Genomic DNA, 20,651 nt, shown 5'->3' with positions numbered 1-20,651 from the left:
ATTCGATTCTCATGCCTAGCTCATGAAACAACAAGGTTATACTGACACTGTGCCAGTAGCACAGAGGAGGAAGAGTGCTGCTGTGCGGCCAGGTCGCTGCACTAATCCCATCACACAAAGTCTGTTCCTGCAAAAGAATAATATCCTGCAAGCCTGGATTCACAGCTTTAGATAGCCCCAATGGTATCAGGATTACCCATAATCCAATATTCACATTCCATTAGTGCAAAGACGAATAAAAGACAAATTCCACTTCCATTTTTCATATTGAAGAGAATACCAACTGTCGGATGTCGACTTTTCAGGAGCCTGAGCGATGAGTTTTGAAAGTAATGGAACTTAAATTTTGACACTGAAAAATAGAAAATTGCTTGTGATTGAAAAAAGTCCAAATTCATTAAAAATCTGTTGTCTTTAAAGATGAATTATACCATTCGCAAAACAGTGGATGACAACTCAGTGACTCCATCTTGTATAAACAGTTGGTTTGGTTGCCTTCCATGAATTACATGGACATCTTTTTATCCTCTCTTTTCATGGATTCACAAGTGTGTGAATAATGTAGACAAAAAGTCAGGAAAGCCTCACAAAAATGTGGGATTTAAACCAGGGCCCATAATTGTCACAATTCAGTATAAAACAAAACCAGAACTGAGACTTGTGGCCACTCCTACCTGTGCTCCTTTTGGTCCTTGTGGGCCCGGAGGACCCTCTGGGCCCTGCAACATAAAACCTATGTCACTACATGGATAAAGTCTGGGGTGTTTACTGAAACATCTCAGAAAAAAATGACCATACAGTGTCACCCTTTTCCCCAGGAGTGCCACAGTCTCCTCTGTCCCCCTACAAGACCACACGACACAACGTTAGACCCTGCAGATATTTTCTGAGGACATGTTTCAATAGTGAGAACAGAGCAGCTGAAAGGTCACAGTCACTCACCTTGTTGCCTTTGTAACCTGTGCGGCCCTGCAAACAATTCAAACAGGTTAAAAACCAATGTTTCATCTCTTAACATGCTTGCTGTTTGGCAGTTGTGCAAAAACAAGGGACAAATCTGCTTTCTTACCGGTGGACCATCACTTCCAGGTGTGCCATTCAGCCCAGACTCCCCCTTTAAACAGAAGCCCACTAATTAAACACTGAAATATTTTAGAAAGACTTTCTTTGTGTCACGACTCACCCTCGCTCCTTTTTGACCAGCTGGCCCTCTGAAGCCTGGGTCTCCTTTTCTACCCTGGAAATATTACCAGTTTTAAGATGAAGCAATGATTAAGCTGTAAAGCTAATAGTGTTTTCCACTTATGAAACTCCTCAGTGTTTAGTTGCTGAAAACTCACAGGACTTCCTGGAGGACCTCTCTCTCCTCTTTCACACAGACATACTTGGGCCTGTGGACACTATCAGAGCGAGAAAAATATTATAAAGTCAGTGCAACCATTAGCCATACTAAATAGATGTTGACTTCCATTTAAGTCTTACCCCTTCATATGCAACTGCACCCTGTGGAAAAAAACAGAAGATAAAAAAAATGTGTCAGTTACGTCCATCTTTTATCTACAGTCTGAGTCCCACTGGGGAATGGTGCTAGTTGCTTGGCAGCAGATGTGTCCACCACTTTAAAGTATTTTAAAGTCAGTACTTTTCCTCTTTACCTTAAGACCTGTTAAAGTTTCCACTATGATCTGACTGGGTCCAAGTGACATCACAGGTGAATCCAAGCCTTCTGGCGAATGCTTTCATGGCTGTTTCTTTCTTTTTTGTGTGACCACACAGACTTATCTGAAGCAACACTACACACCAACTATGTCTTTTCTTTTTCCATTTCTGCAAGTGTACTTGGAAGAAATGTAACGACATTGCTTGTTTGTGTTGTCAGCAGCTGCCCATGTCTGTAACTTGTAACAGGATACTTTCATCATATCTAGATAAAGGATCTAAATATTTCTGTTTGCCATGAACTATGCAAATAATTTAGTAGTGATTTTCAGACTTGTGTGTAGTTTTACTCTTCATGAAATACTATCTGCAGGACACTTGGTACTGCACAGAACCTGAAAATCATCTCTACAGCTGTGTTCACATCATTATTTCCAGTGAACTAACCCCAACTGGTTTTTGGTTACCCTGTGACAACACATACAGAAAGATATAAAAATGCAATATGCTAAAAGAAACCTCTACAGCAAACAATGAGAACAAACAACTTTGGGCTTTGAGCACAAGATGAAAACTGAAAATCTGTCATTGTTAATGTTAACATTTCATGGTACAATTTTTAAATAATAATTAATCTAATTATGTGAACTCAACCTAAGCTTTTGGGGCACTTGGGTGCCTGGGTGCCAACTCAGCATAGCAGGTAAGTAACCTCTATAAGCTCTATAAGTTCTACATTTGGTAAAACTGGGTACTGTCCTCTGTCATGTAGCTGTCTCTGTTTTGGAAGTGCTAAATGTGATTGAATAAAATGGCACATTAATGAAAAGCAGAACAAGCCATGCCAGTCTCTCAGACTAGCCGTGACCTCCTGCAGATATTTGACATTTCTGGGTGCTGTGGAAAATGCAAAGCAGCCAGGAAAACACCCTCATGCAGACACAACTCTTACTTAAGATGTGAACCCGCTGTAAGGACAGCATGAGCATGAACAAGACTAAACAGAAGATGATCTCTGTAGCCCAGTTCCAGACACGGCATCTGATGTCAGTAATTTTAGGAGAGTATGCAGGATGTCAGATACCTATGTCCTATTCTATTAGAAGGAGCTGCTGAATTATAGGTATCAGTAGTACACCTTTGTGTTACAGTGACAGCAGTCACATTCTGGTTTCTTTTATTTTTTTAATTACAGTTAAGGTTTTTAAGACAAACTCTGATTTTCAAGATTGTTAAACTCTTTCAAAAAAGAGAAATTGAGTAATGTAGCATTAAAACATACATCAAAGCACAGGTTAATTTCTTCTGTTTGTACATAAACCTTTAATCTGTCAAAAGCTAAACTTTTACCTCTTTTAACACCAACCAGAGAAGAAGTGACTCGTTTAGGGCTTGTTGTGTTTAAACTACTTCTTTAGGGGTCACCACAGGGGTATTTAGAAATACCCTATACCTGGGCGACTCTCTGATAAGAGGTTATAAATTTTTATTTGTTATACTTTTATAATATTTGCCTGTCATCCACCCAATGCCATAAAGTTAGCATGCAAGCAGTTTGCCTGATAGTTCTAAGATACTTTCACTTATGACCTTTTAGGGTAGAAATGCTGAGCTTGTGTTTAGTGCATCCTCTGCTCTATTTACTAAGCAATTTAACCACCCAGTCAATTAAAATAGATTGTTAGCTACACTGTAGCGCTTGTCACCACTCTACTTTGCTGAGGCCAATGGCACAGCCAAGAACAAAGATAGCCCTTAATGGAAATTCATAAACTTTTTCTATGAGTGGTAAAAGAATTGAGGTAAATTAGGTGAAATGATTGGTTTAGTCTTGGACTTTGAGGTTTTACTATAAAGTTTAATGTGGACAATTGATATTTTAATATAAATTTATTTATTACATAACAATATTATGAAAACTTTCTCCTGTATCGTCTTGATGCATGCTCAACCACCCAGACAGGAAATCCCGAAAGGTTGATTCTCTTCGTCTGGACGTGGCATTTTCAGTGCTGTCACCTTATCTCAAGTCTGTTCTGGATTCAAACTTTCCAGAGACATTTAAGTTAACTGTATGAAGATGTGGCATAGATAAAGCTTTGAATAGTCGGTAGAACTCGATAGGTAGTACACAGTTCCAGCCCTTTTCCAAAACTTTCAAAGTAAAACAAGAAGTAACCAAGTAGCTGTGGTAGCACTCATATAGTATATTTTGTGTTTCCCTGGACTGAATCTATAGTCAGCGTCTTTATAATAAGCTTTTTTTTGTCATTCAGTAAGCTTTGTCAGGTCCTTCAATAACTGAAGTTTATTTCCAAGCACAACGTTTTCCAAAAAAGCATTTCACCACTCTGATGTGTCTCGACTCTGTACTGGCACCTCTGTGCCTGAGCTCATTTTACTTGAAGCCAACACTCACCATCTCTTTGAGCAGCTTCTCTTCTAGTTGAGAGTCGAGCATACTTTGGACAAACTGCTGAGCAGGTGTGCTGGCGATGGCCCGGAGCTTGGCATTATTCTGCTGGGCAATATCTGATAGCCCAACAGCAAAGAACTTTATGCCATGACCTTTGGCCTCCACAGCAGCTGCAATCACATCAGGGTTACGGGGATGATCGACTCCTTCTGTCATTAGCACCGCCACCCTCACGCTGTCCTTTGAGGTCTCATGCACCAGCAGCTGTGAGGCATTGGTGATGGCGTAGGTGGTATAGGTGCCGTGACCGATGTAGTTCATGGTGCTGACTTGACCGTGAAAATAGTCCAGGTCTTTCCAGGCTGAGAATCTGTGCTCTATGGATACAGTGCTGCTGTACTGAAGCGCAGCCATCCGCACCTTCATCGTCCAGCTGGGCACCTGCAGCATGGCGAGCCGGGTGCTGAAGCTCAACACGAAGGTCTTCTGTTTCTCGAACAGTGATATGGTTGCGCTCTCAGAGCTGTCCAGGATGAATGCCACTTCCAGTGAACATGTCAGACCTACTTGAGAGGGAGATCACAAAAACTGACATCAAGCTAGAAGTATTAGAAACAGGACTAATTTCAGGATTGGCACTCTGACACCTTTCTAACTTCTGTCCACAAATTCAGTCCCTTCTGCCAGCAGTCGGTATGTATCCATTACACTATCAAAAGTGCTCTAATGTCTCAAGCAACACTTCAAACAGCTGTGGATTCACGTGTAATCATGAATTCATGAAATATTCTGGAATAAACCTGATTCGGGGGAAATACCCACTCCCAAATTCCTAATACCAGATGCCACAGGAGACCTATAAAGGTCTTGTGTCCTGAGCTGTTTTGGCAGCATGAAGGGAAGCTACACAATAAATAATAAATACAGAGACTTAATGTTGTGGCAAGTCAGTGTAAGTGCATCTTGTGGAAAATTAAAGCAACAGTTTTGAGTAGTTCTACATTACTAAAACTGTCCAGTAAAGGCTCAAGGACCAAGTGAAAGACCCCAGATTGTCAACTTCCAACCTTAGAACTTACAGTTACTTTAGTTGCAGTTCCTCACTTCAGCTGCAATGGGATCAGAGTTAGTGGTGTTTGTTTTTGTACTAAATGAAATCAAATTGCCACATGTATCCATCCATAATCCATCCATTTTTTTTACATTTAAAAAAAGACACTTAAAGGAAGGCATTGTGGGTGGATGACTTAAGAAATTCTCGTGTAGTTTTTTTTTTACTTAAAATTTGATGACTCAACCATTTCACTGGCCTGATTTCACCATCCCTCACTCAACAATTTGTTCCCTCAGTGCAACATAGTGACTTTCACCACCAGCATGTGGAGACCTCATCTAAAAATTACCATTTCTTCCCTCATCTTGCAGCCTGTAGTTGTTCCTGCGCCCTGTCTTTCTCCTCTGGCCTGTGGCCTTGTGTAGGAGAGCCAGCAGCAGAAGGCAGACCCCGACTCCTCTGCTCAGGTTTCCCTTCAGCAACATCCTAACAGAGAAAAGAGGAGAATGTTAGGGGGGAAAGCAGTGTATGAAAGCACAATGGGTTATTTCATTTTTAATAGGATTCCTTTTACTATCATGGACACTGCTAACCACACCCAGTTGCAGATCCCAAAAAAGGGAGCTGTGTTCTGCATTTCACAGAAATGGCAGCAATTCTAATGGTATTAATTTGCTTAGATGACACCGTTCCTCCTACTGATAATGCGCTTTCTCAAATACTTACTATATTACAGTGCCAACAATATGTAAATGTGTGTAAAACCAGAATAATCTGTGCAAATACTTTTCTGTTAATAAGTTACAAATGCTGCAGAATCTAAACAATATCTTCATATAAAGTTAAACCTCTGCCAGGTGATTGAGAAAAGGACACAGCAACATACCTAGACTGGAGTGCAAAAAAACCTGAAGTTGCCATTCAAACTGTGACACCACGAGGTTCACTACTTTGCAAAAAAGTTTTACAAACAAAGCAAATATATATATATATATATATATATATATATATATATATATATATATATATATATATATATATATATATATATATATATATATATATATATTATTACCTCGAATCTCATTTAGCTGCAGCCAGTGTTTGTAGTCCAGTCAGCTCTTTGAGAGGCATTTCTCCGCAGAACCCGGGGTCCCTATAAACCAGACTGAGATAAACTGAGGACCATCGCATGAGCTGATGTGCTGTGTGTGTGAGAGTGTTTGTAGCCGGGGGCCCTCCCTGGTGCAGCTCCAACATTTTAGTCCAGTGCAGCGCTTCATGCCTGACAGAAGGGATCCCATGAAAGTCTTTTGTGCGCATTGAGTCCGTGCACTAAAATCATTTAGATTTTAGAGATAAATAGCATTTGCAATAGTCATCACTCCAACCCATAAATAATGCATCTAAAAACCACTGCCAACATAAAATAAAGCAAACTACATTAGTTTGCAGAGATAAAATAATCTTAAAGTATTTTTTTCTCGGCATCTTTTTTTTCTTAACAAACTTGTCAGTTTTCTGGCTATCATGGGTTGGTTACTAAGGAAAATAGCTTGTTGTGCAAAAAAAATCCCAAATGAATTTCGTTCTCTTGCCTTTTCCACTCTCCCCCACTAATGTGAAAAGCAGATGAATTGTGGTCGTATGATACTCTTGTACAGCGCAGAAATCGACCTCATTTCAATAACATTGTCAGTCCGACAACTCAACTCGTATTGTTTAAATATATTTAATAAATTAATTAACTTAAATAGTGATTATCTGAAATAGCCTAATTCCTTATATAAAACTGTCTGATTTCGTTGACGTCTTTTCTCTTTCTTTTTTATTCACTTAGCACCCTCTGCTGGTAAACCGCATCTTTAGCGGAACATGAAGTAGCTGACGTTGCTAATAACACGGACGTGTTTTGGTGTAACACACAACATCCGCTTTGGCTCCAGGTTGCCATGTGTATTTCAAGCTGTATCTCGTGCATTCCTATAAATCGTCTTTGTTGTGTTTATGTAAGTAAAACCTCTTCTCGAAGTGCTCAAACAGATGTTTTCGAGTGCTGGTTAAACTGGCGCGAGCGAAACGGTCACGCGCTTGCTCTCCCTTTACCTGTTAGCATTAGCTTAGTTTAGCTAGCATGTCAACAAACTTAAAAGTAGTACTATAACTGCCCACGGCAACTTTTTAACATGCTGGGCGTTAAATTCAAACGAACTGTGCTACACTTCCACACAGAGCTCAGGTTATGTTGACGGTTTGGTTCAGTGTATCATTACTTTAACATGTTAAAAAGATTTCTCAGAGCTGTCTGTTGTCCACCTTGCGACCACTGCACTCGGGGGTTGCCTAATATTTCTGCGCAGTCTCTGACCTTTGTTCATTTGCTCATTTGTGTGATAATCTGCCGTATTTTCAGGCTGGAGAGGTTAAACTTCCCTGAAAATCTACTAGCGTCTGAATCATGAGCGGTTCCAAACCCGACATCCTGTGGTCCCCCCACCACCCGGACCGCTACGTCATCTGCGACTCCGAACTGGGACTGTACCGGATCGGACCTGTGGGCAGCACAGAAGCCAAGGCTGGCACCCTACCACTCTCCGAGGAAACTGCTGCTACATTACTGGCCATCAACTCGGACACCCCTTATATGAAATGTGTGGCCTGGTACCCCAAGCACGAGCCGGAGTGTTTACTTGCCGTTGGCCAAGCCAACGGCAGAGTTGTGCTTACCAGCTTGGGCCAGAGCCACAACTCTGCATGCAAAGAGCTGGTGGGGAAAGAGTTTGTGCCCAAACACGCCCGCCAGTGCAACACTTTAGCTTGGAATCCCGTGGACAGCAACTTGTTGGCTGCTGGGTTAGACAAGCACAGAGCAGATTTCTCTGTCCTCATATGGGACATCAGCAGTAAGTTGTCCCCAGAGACCAGTGTAGCAGCTGAGAAGATTCGCCTTTCATCTGTCGATTTGGACTCTAGCACAGTGGTGACTAAGCCATTGTATGAGTTAGGCCAGAATGATGCTTGCCTCTCGCTTTGCTGGCTGCTCCGTGACCCAAAGCTATTGCTGGCAGGCATGCACAGGAACCTGGCAATATTTGACCTGAGAAACACAAGTCAGAAAACGTTTGTAAACACAAAAGCCATCCAAGGTGTGACAGTTGACCCGCACTTCCATGACCGCGTGGCCTCTTTCTTTGAGGGGCAGGTGGCCATTTGGGATCTGAGGAAATTTGAAAAGCCTGTGCTCACACTGACGGAGCAGCCCAAGCCACTCACAAAGGTAGGATGGTGTTTGTTAGAAAACGAACTAAAGGCCACAGTAATAAGGATGCACTAATATACTAGCTTTGTGTATTGGCCATGTAAATGTTCAGCCTTCTGCATTTATTAACATCGCAAAGTTTGCAAGTTCAGTTTCAGTGAAATAAAGGTCAGCATGACAAGTGGCTGGTTTAAAAACAAGTGATAGCATATGACATATGGCTTCTTATCTGGCTGTGACTCCTGTGTCAAAAATGATGTGACATGATCATATTTTACAACCCGGAATTTGAAAATACTTAAGGAACTAAAATCATGACAATGAGTGGGTTTAAAGTTGATTCAATTGCAGTTAAAAAAAACACACAGTTTGTTTATTTTTATCTCTGAAATTTTCATGTGGTTATCTCATTTTCTCATGAAGTTATGAGGGTCAAAGATGCTGGAAATTTTTTTGTTTGTAACTTGGCAAAATATTTTCTTACTATTAAGGTACTATTCTGTGTGGCTGCATTACATATATTAAAATTGTTGTACCAGTTAGCTGATTCTGGCAGGATCAAGTGGGAGGCACAGATTGATTTTTCAGGGAATAACCTCTGGTCATTCCATGCCTCTCCTGCAGTTGCTCAATGCCCCACATTCTGAGAACCACTGGTTCTATGAGAAAATAAGATGTCAGCTTGTTTGTAACCTGTCAATTTTAGATTGCCTCAATCAGGCGTGTCTAACTCCAGGCCTCAAGCCCCAGTATCCTTCAGGTTTTAGATATCACCCTGGGTCAAGACACCTGAATCAAATGATTAGTTCATAACCAGGCCTCTGGAGAGCTTCAAGACATGTTGAGGTGGTAATTTAGCCATTTGAATCAGCTGTGTTGGATCAAGGACACATCTAAAACCTACAGGACACTGGCCATCGAGGCTTGGATTGGACACCCCTGGCCTAAATGTTCAAAGACAGAGTGATGAAATGCTCACATAATTTTAAACTCTTTACTTTTTTTTTTTTTTTTTTTTATCACCAAGTCCTGTTTCATTTAAATGAAAAAAGAGGGAATAAATGATATCAAAAACAAGATTAAGATGCATTAAAAAGGTTTATATAAGCTCAGTCAGGGCATGCTTATTCAGTAGAAGTCTTCTTATTATAGCTGATAAAATTCTGCATTTTGTTCTCAGGTGGCATGGTGTCCAACCCGTACTGGCCTACTGGCCACGCTGACACGTGACAGCAACATTATCCGCCTGTACGACATGCAGCACACTCCCACGCCCATAGGTGATGAGACGGAGCCCACCATCATTGAGCGCAGTGTGCAGCCCTGTGAAAGTCAGATTGGCAGCTTTGCTTGGCACCAGTCCTCCCAGAACCGCATGGTGGTGGTGTCAGCAACCAACCGTGTCATGACTGACTTCACGGTGTTTGAACGTATCTCACTGGCATGGAGCTCCACAACTTCTCTCATGTGGGCGTGTGGCAGACACTTGTACGAGTGTGTTGAGGATTCAGCTGAGGGAGTGGAGAGTTTGATCGAGAAAGACATTGCTACTAAAATGAGGGAAAGGGCTCAGTCCAGGTACGGACATGATACCGTCCAGGTGTGGAGGAACCATTTGCTGGCGGGTGGGAAGGATCCCCAACTTAAGTCTTTATGGCATGATCTGTTCTATATCCTTTCAGGTGATAAAATGATGGAAATAGCTGCATGATGGCTTATTGATAATCTGTTTAATGGCAGAGATAAACAGTCAGCCACCTGTTGAAACTGTATGCAGGGCAGGTTATTTTTATTACTTTACAAAGCAGCAGTGAAGTGCTTCATTGCTCTGATGATGGTTCTCCTCATCTGAAGGTTTCTCCTCTAAAGACTATATGGAGTAGAGATTTGTATTATTATTATTATTATTACATCAAAATGTAACCTTTTAATTTAGTTGAGTAAAGAATTCAATGTTTAAAAAGGTTATCATATAAAGCCTATAATGGGCATAATAACACCTTTCGAGAGCTTTCAATCTTCTTATCGAACATTTGGCAAGTAAAGTCAAAAAGGATTGTAAAATTACTTCCAAATTGAGTTATTAATGTTGATTCACTGATTAATTAGGTTTTGAATCATTTTTGGTTGCATTTAACCTCTTAAGACCCGAACTCTGCCACGGCATGCATTTTTAATTTCTCTTTGATATTTGGGCTGATTGGGACCTGATGAATGTAAAAACAAAGAATTACCAGATTTTCTTTTTTTTTTTTTTTTTTTTTTTAACCTAATTTTTGTTTCTAAGAAAAATGAGTTCCACATATGAGGATATTCCTTTAAAGTTTTGATAGAACAGTAGCAGTATAATGTCCTCGTAAGTGGATATCGGGCCCTTGTAGAGCAAAATTGAGCATTTTGGTCTAAATAACCCAAAATGTGATGTCCACATATGTGGACGCCAGGTCCTAGGAGGTTAAATAAATACATTGAATGCTTCTGAACATCCTCAGATGGTGATAGATTAAAATGTGGGGCAGCGCCCCCTGGTGGGACATAATGTCACTCTAGGCAAGGCTTGAATAACTAGGAAAAAAATGAATGAATGAAAACGATTTATAACCATAGTAAAAATATTAACACATTATTTATTTTTGTCCTTGTTCAAAGGACAAAAATAATTAATGATTAATGTTGTAGATGCCTTGTTATGTGCCTGTATTATGTTGCATGGACTGCACACTGTTACTGTTTCCTATGCAAGTATCACATATGAAACAGTGTGCGGAGGATATGGAGCTAAAACTTCAGGGGAACGTACAGTCTGTGGTTTATTCTGGGATTAAGAACATTGTCAAGACAACCTCAGGTAAAACAAATAACCAACTGATTGTCTGTGCCACAGGACACTTCACAGTAACTGTGTTTATTTGAAATTTCATACACTGAAAAACTGACTTCCTGTGTTTGTGGTCCCAAAGGGACAACCGAAAGCCGCAGGTGTTGGAGTGGCTCGGACCGGCAGACAGATGTGCCGCGGTACCACAGCGAGGAGCGCTGCCTTGCCTTGCGGCTCTGTGGCTGGATCAGCAGGGGGACTGACACAGATGTGGAGAACTTCCTGCGATCACTGGAACAGGAACACGAGTGGGAGCGGGCGGCTGCTGTCGCTCTGTTCAACCTGGACATCCGGCGGGCAATCCAGATCCTCAACAAGGGAGCCATGGCAGAGAAAGGTGAGCTTTTAGGGATGAGAGGAAGGCGAGAGAAAGTAATTTAATAAGGGGAGATACTTTAGACAGACTACATAACTGTACATGTATCAAGTATATGTAATTGTAATTGTTTGGCCTTTAAAATGTAAGAAAACAATGATAAAATCCTAATCACAGCTTTTCTATTACTTCCATGTTGGCTTGTTTAATTTGAACAAGCAGTTATTGATGAAAATTGTGTTCGACATCAAGCAAACTCTTGAAAAATGAAATGAAGTCTTTGAAAAAAGGGGAATTTCATTAATGTAACAGCAGGAAACATGTTTTTTTTACACAAGTTTAATGAAAATGGAGAGAGAAGGCTGCTGTTTACACACGCCTTAACTGAGGAAAAAAATTACACCAATGTAGGTCAAACGCTTTTCTGTTGTGTGCACTAATGAGTGCTTCCTGAGTAAGACTGACAGGGTGATTCATTAGATAAGATGTGTCAACAGAGCCATCTCAGGACTTTCAACGTTGCAGCTCTAACTTACAATGTATTGATTCCAATGTACAACCTTAAACCAACATTTTGTTATACCAGAGTAGTTCAGTTAGGTATTTTCCGAGCCTCACCCGGTCATATATCTAGAGGTAATAATATGTAATAAAAACTGTGTTGTATAGAGACTTCTGTTAGGGTTTATGATAGGTCTTACGTTGGGAGGCAAAGTCATTAAAAGTTCTTTTCTTTAGCAAGAAATTGCAGTTTAAATTTGAACTAAAGCCCACGGTATAACAAAAGGGATATGGAGCTGGTTTTGGATAGGTTAACCTTAAAAAAAAGAAAAGTAGGACACTTTTTTCCCCCCTCCAAGCAATAAAACATCACCTTGAACAGCTGCCATAACCTTTTTCACACATGCACTGCAGCCGTGAGCACTTTTACATATTACCTCATGTATGACAACTAAAATGCCCACTGCAGTAAGAGCAGAGTTTAAATGGACCTAACCTGCCAGCTTCCCAATGTTTTGTCCATTTGTGTCCAATGAGTGGGTGTCAAGTGTTCTGCTTTCTGCAAGCTCTACCCCTAAACTGAGCCGAACATTTCCAGTAGTGAGGATGTGTCCGAAGCAGATTACTTCCTGCTGGGTGCTACATGTGCGAAAGGACAACTGTGGAAAATATTCTGACATGTTTTTTCCAACATTAATCTGGCTTCATTTGTGAAAATAGCTTCATCCTCTTTTTCAGATGTGCTGCTCTTACAGTGAAGACTACAGACTGTAAATAAATCAGCTTCTTTCACTTCATATTACTCACAGGTGACCTGAACCTGAATGTGGTTGCCATGGCTCTGTCAGGCTACACTGACGAAAAGTCGTCCCTGTGGAGAGAGATGTGCAGCTCTCTGAGGCTGCAGCTGAAGAACCCCTACCTCTGCATCATGTTTGCCTTTCTCACCAGTGAGCCTGGAGCCTACGATGGCGTGCTGGTATTGGATCTCTTTAATATCACGAACATTTGAACGCTAGAAAAAAAACCTTTTTTTTTTCTAAGCACACTTTTCTCAACAGTGGCCCTTTTGTTCCCACTTCATAAAAGCAGTCAGGCATTCTTAATGCAGTGATGAATACTCGGGTAATACTCCAGTGGTGTTTAGTGGGAAAATCCTCAGGTGCACAGGAAAAGATGTTTTACGTTTCCGTCATAAAACACCTCTATGAAAAAGGAGTCTGTGCCCAGAACACAGTGTTGGTTTCTGCTTTTTTCCTCCTGCAGCTGCTCAGATTCTGGCCTCTGGCTCCTCTCACTGTTATTTATGTCTGTAGACTTTTTCCTGGCAGAAAGTGATAAGAGGATTTATGCAGTCACTTTGACTTTGTTTCTTGCCATCTTTGCTTTGAGAATTGATTATTTGTCACAGATGATTTATTTCTCGCAGCACTGTGGGTCAGAACAGGGTCACAAACACAGTTTTCTGTGCCAGTTTCAGTAGGAAGACTTTGACTCTTTAATGTAAAAAGTATCCACTATACTGAAGCTTCACCCCCTCCAAATAGTGACAGAGAGACAGATATTAAAAGGGAAGATATGATTCTTTGTTTGTGTTTCAGTATGAGAGCAGCGTGGCTGTGAGAGACCGAGTGGCCTTTGCCTGTATGTTTCTCAATGATGCACAGGTAACTGCAGAGTGAAGCTTTCAGCAGCAGATATAGTCTGAATATATCGCTGTTTGCTAACTTTGGATCTCTGCTGCAGCTGCCACGATACATAGACAGACTAACCCTTGAGATGAAGGAGGCGGGCAACCTGGAGGGCATTTTGCTCACCGGACTAACTAAAGATGGCGTGGATCTTATGGAGAGCTATGTGGACCGAACTGGTGATGTCCAGACTGCCAGCTTCTGCATGCTGAAGGTACAGAGACAAATTACACAGAACTGCTTATTTTTACACTCATTCACACAAACCTGCTTAGAATGGAGAGGGCACATGAGATTTGAGAATGAGCCTCTATTGTATAAGTTTCTTTGTCAAGATGAACAGTAGCTCTGTCAGCCAGACAAATAATACACACACACAGATACACAAAGCAAAATAAACCAGTACACACAAGTACGTCAGACTGAGCAAATAGCTTTTGGCACAGATTTGCGCTCTGATTGTTGTACGGAAATTTATTCTCACAATTTATTCTCTTTCTTTTGCATTTTGCATATTTTAATTTTTAACTATTTTGTGTCAAAAAATTCAGTTCCACCTTTTTGGACTGCAGTTGGCGATGTTAGTTCTTATTCTGTTCTGCTGTCAAGTTAGCTTTATGTCGGTGTATGTCAACCAGCTCTCCACCTGCTGGCCTGGTCAGAGTGGCCCACCAGCTGGAAGGAGGATATTTCAGAGCAAGATGGTTGGCAGTGACTGAACTTTCAAAATACGAGCATGTTTAGTAAATTAATGATAGATGGTGTTAATTTCTTGCATCATACTTGGATGGTTTGCTCTCACAGAGTTTGTTTGAGAAACACTAATATGAATGCAAAAACATCCAGAATTGGATGTTTTTTGCATAAGTACTACATGTGGTTTAGTTATGGAAGCTGAGTAGCACAAAGGAGGCAGTGGTGAATGCCCTGAAATATAACCACACATCAGATAGTCTGATATGATCGGACTTTTGCATTCTCGAGTGCAACCCTGTCCCTGCAGTGCATATGTGAAAGCTGCCACTGTGTCTAAAAACTATGCTGCCCTCATTCTAATTTTCTCATTCTGGCTGTTGTGAACTACTCTCATAATTAAACAAACACTAGAGTGCATCAAATAAAGAGAAAGGAGCTGTCTGTCTGACCATACACTTTGAAAGATCAGTGCACATGCTAAAACTTGCCTCTTTGTTTGTGAAAGTTCACAGCTAACACCTACTGTAACAATACAAGTAACAGCCTCGGTGGAGCTGCTTGCTGCTGTGCACTTGTTTCTGGTACAGTAACACTAGAGACATCAAAGTGGCTGAACAGGTCTGTAACCTTTCATGCTGTAAAACAGCTCTCTGGGTTTTCTTCATTTTATTTTCTTGTTCTAACCTGCTTGTGAAAAGACAAAAGCTGCCTACAGCTACAGAAATGTCGTACCTCACATACATATTTAACTAGTAGAGATGAGAAGAAAGGGCATGGCTGCCTTCCCAAGCAGAACCCCCGCTGAAGTTGAAATGTCTTACAAGCCTAAATAATCTCTCTCTACAGGGTTCTCCGGGCGAAGTGCTGAAAGACCCTCGAGTCCAGTGTTGGATTGAAAACTACCGCAACCTGCTGGACGCTTGGAGATTCTGGCACAAACGAGCTGAGTTTGATATCCACAGAGGCAAGCTGGACCCCAGCTCCAAACCACTAGCCCAGGTGATTTAATGCTGAAATCGATATAGTGTAACTTCACCCACATCTCAGATTCCAACCGCTCAATGCATAGGTTTGAAATATGCTAAAAACGGCAAGAACCAGAGAGGGAGTGCCATCTCCAACTGTGCATTGAAATGTGAAGGGAAAGAATGTGGTATAGTGGTTCATCACAAAATCAAGTTATTGACTGATTCCGTGGTGACATTATATTATCTGAAAATGATAACAGTTTAACATAGACTGTATATGAATGATGGAAGTAGCCACATTGACCTGATTCGTGGTTTTGGACTTGTGTATTTTGAAGTCTTGAAATTCGTGCTAACAGACTAGTAAAACACCCACTTTACAGTTGTTGTTAAGGTAAAACTATCTGTAAAAACCAGGCTTTCCTGGCTTTTTTGTACATTTTAAGATAGAACTAGTACTTGATTTTAGAGCAACCACAGCCATTACAGGAACAGTCGATTCTGTCACTTCTGCATTTTGCTGTTTGGACTTTACAGACTTCAACCATGGAGGGACAGGACAAGTTGTACATCCCCCGATTGGAGGATGGTTACAGTCTTTTTTTGGCACTATAGTGTCATCCCAAAGAATCAACTCAGTCGCTTTGCTTTGTTTCAGGAAGATTTGAAAGATGAAGTGGGTTAAAGCTATTGTCAACCCATGAAATGCCAGTTTTTATAAATTTGATATTAGTACCAGCATTGACATATTTCATCACCGTACAGTTGTTGTTGTTGTTGTTTAGTTAAAAAAATGTTAGAGGTGAAATTTGATACGTTTTTATTCTCTCAGTAAAACAGTGTTAAAGTGTCCTGTCATAAAATCACGTGACGTGATCCAGCACCTGCACGCTCAAAGCAGTCTGTCTTGTTTCTGTGTTTGTTCTTGTTTCTTACTGTATTACGTACAACTACCCTTATATGAAAGTAGGACGGTTGTGCTGTTTATTACACTACAAGTAGAGTTTGTACCAAGCTCATAACACCCACAGCTCTCCTCTGTTTCTTGTCATAAAACCTGGTGGTATAGTCAGTATAGTCTGTGCTGTTTCTCCTTTTGTATTGGAGAAATCTGTTCCTGATACTATGCATACTCCACATTGGTTGATATTTTTTTTAAGTAATTAATGTTTTTTTCAATAGATTCTGGTATTAAAGGGTTTTTTAACATGTGATTACATCTAAGCTAAATCTTGGCAGTGCTTCATTGCATTGCTGAAATTCCAATAATCACTCTTACGCCTGTTGGAATTATTGCTGTATTATCAAGTACTTATCTCACTCTTCCTTAAAAATAAAATCCAGACAGCTGGTCTGCATGCGGCTGTTGGTTTTACCTTCATGTTCACCGGGTCTTATCAGCCGACCTTTGTGTTTGTTCTTTGGCAGGTGTTTGTGAGCTGCAACTTCTGTGGGAAGTCCATCTCCTACAGCTGCTCCACAATACCTCACCAAGGCCGCGGCTTCAGCCAATATGGTGTCAGCGGCTCACCCACCAAGTCAAAAGTCACAAGTTGCCCTGGCTGCAGGAAACCGCTGCCACGCTGTGCCCTCTGCCTCATGAACATGGGCACACCTGTTTCCAATTGCCAAGGTAAACTGGACTATGTGGACAGATGCTCAGCTGATATTTCCAGTAACAGGCACACATCTTGGAGCAGCTTAAGTGGCTGTAACACTTAACTGAGCATTTACCTGAGTTAATGTGTGGACTTTGATCTGCATTTAAGCACAGGTAGCACCTGGACATTTAGTGTCAAGCCTTTTCTCCTTATTGCTCATAATAGGATAACATTATAACTTTACTGATATTTTATTTCTTTTTTGTTTTTTTGCAGGAACTGGTAAATCAGATGAAAAAGTGGACCTGACAAGGGAGAACAAACTGGCTCAGTTTAATAACTGGTTTACCTGGTGTCACAACTGTCGACATGGTGGCCATGCTGGCCACATGCTCAGCTGGTTCAGGTAGGAGGGATGCATGTGCTCAGAAACTCTTCAGACGCATCTGCTGCTGAAGTTCATGTTTTTATTTCTTTAACATAAACAATAAATAACCTCTGAACAGTCTCTCTTAAAGTTTGCTAAGAAGTTTTGCATTGTGTCATATGAAGTACTTTTACAAAATCAATCATAGCCAAAAAAAGTGGTAGAAAAATTAAATGAATGCTGAAAGATATGCAGCACTTAAGCAAGTCGGGTCAATTTATTTATGTAACAGATTTACAAAACAGGCATTGACCAAAGTGGTGCACAGCATGTGATTTAAAAAAAAAAAAAAAAAAGGAAGTCATCCTAGAAACAACTTAGAAAATGGTATTACAGATTACAAGGGGGCAGACAAAGAATCAACAAAAGACACAGTTAATAACTTAGACGTAGACCGACATTAGAATAAATTTGGCTTCAGTCAAGATTTAAATGCAGTTATTGAGGCAGATGATCTGAAGGGGATGGCTGTTCCAGAAAGTCAGTCTGATGCCTGAACCTACTAACTTCTGAGCTAATCAGTTCACTTTTTAACAGCTCTAATAGATACTCGGTGTGAGCAAAATAATTTAAAAATAAATCTCGCATTACACTGGAAACCAAATTTTATTTTAGTCTTTGTTCCCTTTGTATAGCTCTTCGGCTGTGTGGTGTAAAAGATTGCTGGAATTTACTGAAGGCAGAAGTTGCTCAGACACTATGAATAGGTAGAATGCTGTGTGGTTAAAATTTGGCTTTAACAAGAAAGGGAACAATGGCAGATTTCACCATGAAGAGGAAGAAGCAAAAAAAAACCCAAACGAAGCAACGAAAACAAGGCTAACATACAGAAGCACAAACAACAGTTCTGTTAGTTTTTCATTGTTTTTAACTGTGTTTTTGTATTTGAGTGAAGCCAAGTCTGTGCATATTGTGATTTCTGTCTTCTCTGCCAGGGGAGCTAACCTGGAGGACGAACAACAGCGCAAATACGAACAAGAGCAGCTTACATTACCACAATTTTTTGAGCCTGCTCCCTCGTGCATTAGTTTTTTAAAAATTATTATTTAGTTGTCGCCTTGTTTTTTTTGGTTTTTTTAGTTGGTTTTTTTTTTTGTCAGAAGAAAATGGTCATTGACGAAGACTAGGACAGAAGTTACTGGTCACTGAAATTAGCTCTGGCGTAGCATTGTTGCACTACCATGTTGGAACCTGTAGGCTGAGTGTCTGCAGTGCAGTGATTATTATGGAAAGCAAAGTTTTTGTTCTGAACTTAATTTTTTTTAACTGTTACTTAACTGTAAGGGTAAATGTGTACCTCATACACCTAATATGTTCTTCTTCTGGTCCTTTGTGTATTTATGCCTCCTGCACCACAACCTGTTCTCATTTTCGTGCCTAATGCATGTTTCACAGCTTTTTCTAGTTTTCCTCAAAAAGTTGCCTGCTGTTATCTCCTACTACAAATGTAATACCAGTTTCAGTGTTTTCACTGCTTTATTTAAAATTACATTTAAAAGTAAAATTACAGGAATTTGTTCCACATACTCCAAACCACAGTTTCATTATCAAAAATCCAGAGAGACAGACATGCTGTGCTCTTTTGTTTTCTCTGAGCTGAGAGAGCTGTGCAAACTCTACACTAGCTTTTGTACACTTACCTGCATGTTTTGTTTTAACCGACCTTCATATGTGTGTTACAGAGACCACACAGAGTGCCCAGTGTCAGCGTGTACGTGTAAATGCATGCAGCTGGACACTACAGGGAATCTTGTGCCTTCAGACAGCAGCTAAACAGGAGACGCCTGTCAGGAACTGAGGCCAAACACCAGCAGGTTCACCTCTGCAATCGGCAGCCAACAATGGGGCGACGGTGGCAGCGATGTCCTTTTCTAAACGGGCTGCTTGAATTGAATAGAATGAAATGATGTTAAGTTATATAGTCTAGTGAATGTAACATTGTAACTGAGCCCTGTATTAAGAAGGGAGGCAGTGTGTGTGACTGATCTGACTAATTGAATCAATGACCGAAAGGGAGCGAATGCACACTCGATGTTCTGCTAATGAAAATCAAACACAAGAGGCTCTGTTGCATTCAGCCTCTTCCAGTTTAGCCTGAATCAGGAATCTTGTGATTTATAGTGATCTCTTACAAAAAAAAAAAGTTTTCCACTCACACATCAGAATGTAAAGATGTAATCACAGGTGCCAATATGTCTGAGCTACATTTGTTGGCTCTTGTTTTAATACGCTGTACTGTATAACGTCTGTGTTACAAAGGATATTCACATACCTCATCAAAGCATTGTTCGGGGTAAAGGACGGTACCCCGGGTGACGGTGGGGAGTTTAGCACACAATAACAGTCTTCTTGCTCTCTTCATGTTCCTCTTTGCCACTCTGCATCTGGCATTGTGGAGGGCAGGGGCAGTGCGGGTGGGGTGGCTAGGGGAGGATGAGGAATTGGAGAAAGTAGGAGTGGTGATGGGTGAGGCGGAGAGTGTGGGGAGGGTGCGTCTTTATTCACCAGCCCACTCCAGGCCTGTGGTCTATGAAAGAAGCGCCCCAGAAAACAGCAGCTGCTCGGCACTCTGACAAGACCCTCCAGATTGTTCCCCTCATAAAGAACCTCAGCTGCCGGAACACTATTGACTCAAAGAGAGGGCGAGCGAACAGAGCCCGAGCCTTGCACACCCCCTCCTGCACCCTGTGCACACACACTTGCCCTCTCTTTCTTTCTCTCTCCCTCTGGTGTCCAAATTGCACCCAAAAACTATGCATACCACACATCAATCCAAGGATGGGCGCTGTCTGTGGTGGGGGGAGCGGCTGTGTGTAAACCACATTGTAAATGGGCTTTCTCTCTTTCTCTGCCACCCTCCCCGCACAGTCACTAACCCAAGGAGGCATTGTAAGTGAGAGGCGGTCTGCACTAGAGCTGGCTAAATCACTTAGTCATGGAGTGAGGAGGAGGAGGTGGTGATGGTGATGGGAGGGGGGCACAGGAACTACTGTATGCTGCTTTCACCAGAATCTTTTTCTCAGTGTGGGAGGTTTATAAGTCTGCGTGCCCTTTTGTGAACTGTTTTGGAGTGGAGCTGACAAATTGGCAAGTCGTGTAGCATCCCGAAAACAGATTGGCTGGAATTTCATCCTTTCACTGTTTCTTGTGTTTTCCCTTTGAAATAAATTCTGACTGACAAATTA

At 41.1% G+C, this 20,651-nt stretch overlaps 2 protein-coding genes across 4 annotated transcripts in view; one reads left to right on the top strand and one right to left on the bottom strand.

The window, feature by feature from the left end:
* col28a1b (collagen, type XXVIII, alpha 1b) overlaps positions 1 to 7,605 on the bottom strand; it is a 25,246-nt gene extending 17,641 nt beyond the window's left edge. Inside the window, exons 1-11 of one of the 3 annotated variants that reach the window (XM_076890220.1) lie at positions 7,498 to 7,605; positions 6,205 to 6,285; positions 5,479 to 5,615; positions 4,079 to 4,641; positions 1,483 to 1,503; positions 1,341 to 1,400; positions 1,184 to 1,237; positions 1,070 to 1,114; positions 943 to 969; positions 799 to 843; positions 675 to 719 (exon numbers count right to left, since the gene is read on the bottom strand). In XM_076890220.1, the coding sequence (XP_076746335.1) occupies positions 675 to 719; positions 799 to 843; positions 943 to 969; positions 1,070 to 1,114; positions 1,184 to 1,237; positions 1,341 to 1,400; positions 1,483 to 1,503; positions 4,079 to 4,641; positions 5,479 to 5,614 (996 nt within the window). In that variant the 5' untranslated portion in view covers position 5,615; positions 6,205 to 6,285; positions 7,498 to 7,605. Of the gene's footprint in view, positions 1 to 674; positions 720 to 798; positions 844 to 942; positions 970 to 1,069; positions 1,115 to 1,183; positions 1,238 to 1,340; positions 1,401 to 1,482; positions 1,504 to 4,078; positions 4,642 to 5,478; positions 5,616 to 6,204; positions 6,393 to 7,497 lie in introns of those variants that run through there. The other 2 variants (XM_024804151.2, XM_023153401.3) reach the window with 2 other exon arrangements.
* Positions 6,985 to 20,651, top strand: mios (missing oocyte, meiosis regulator, homolog (Drosophila)). The gene is made up of 12 exons (XM_076890221.1): positions 6,985 to 7,138; positions 7,543 to 8,406; positions 9,569 to 10,062; positions 11,142 to 11,236; positions 11,349 to 11,603; positions 12,893 to 13,062; positions 13,685 to 13,750; positions 13,830 to 13,988; positions 15,317 to 15,469; positions 16,867 to 17,071; positions 17,316 to 17,445; positions 19,149 to 20,651. The coding sequence occupies exons 2-12, from the start codon at positions 7,588 to 7,590 to the stop codon at positions 19,237 to 19,239; spliced, it is 2,637 nt and encodes an 878-aa protein (XP_076746336.1). The 5' UTR covers positions 6,985 to 7,138; positions 7,543 to 7,587; the 3' UTR covers positions 19,240 to 20,651.

The sequence above is a fragment of the Maylandia zebra genome, linkage group LG11 (genome assembly GCF_041146795.1).
Source record: "Maylandia zebra isolate NMK-2024a linkage group LG11, Mzebra_GT3a, whole genome shotgun sequence".
Taxonomy (NCBI): Eukaryota; Metazoa; Chordata; class Actinopteri; order Cichliformes; family Cichlidae; genus Maylandia; species Maylandia zebra.
The sequence above is the reverse complement of the archived record's forward strand: the minus strand, read 5'-3'. Positions and strand labels throughout refer to the sequence as shown.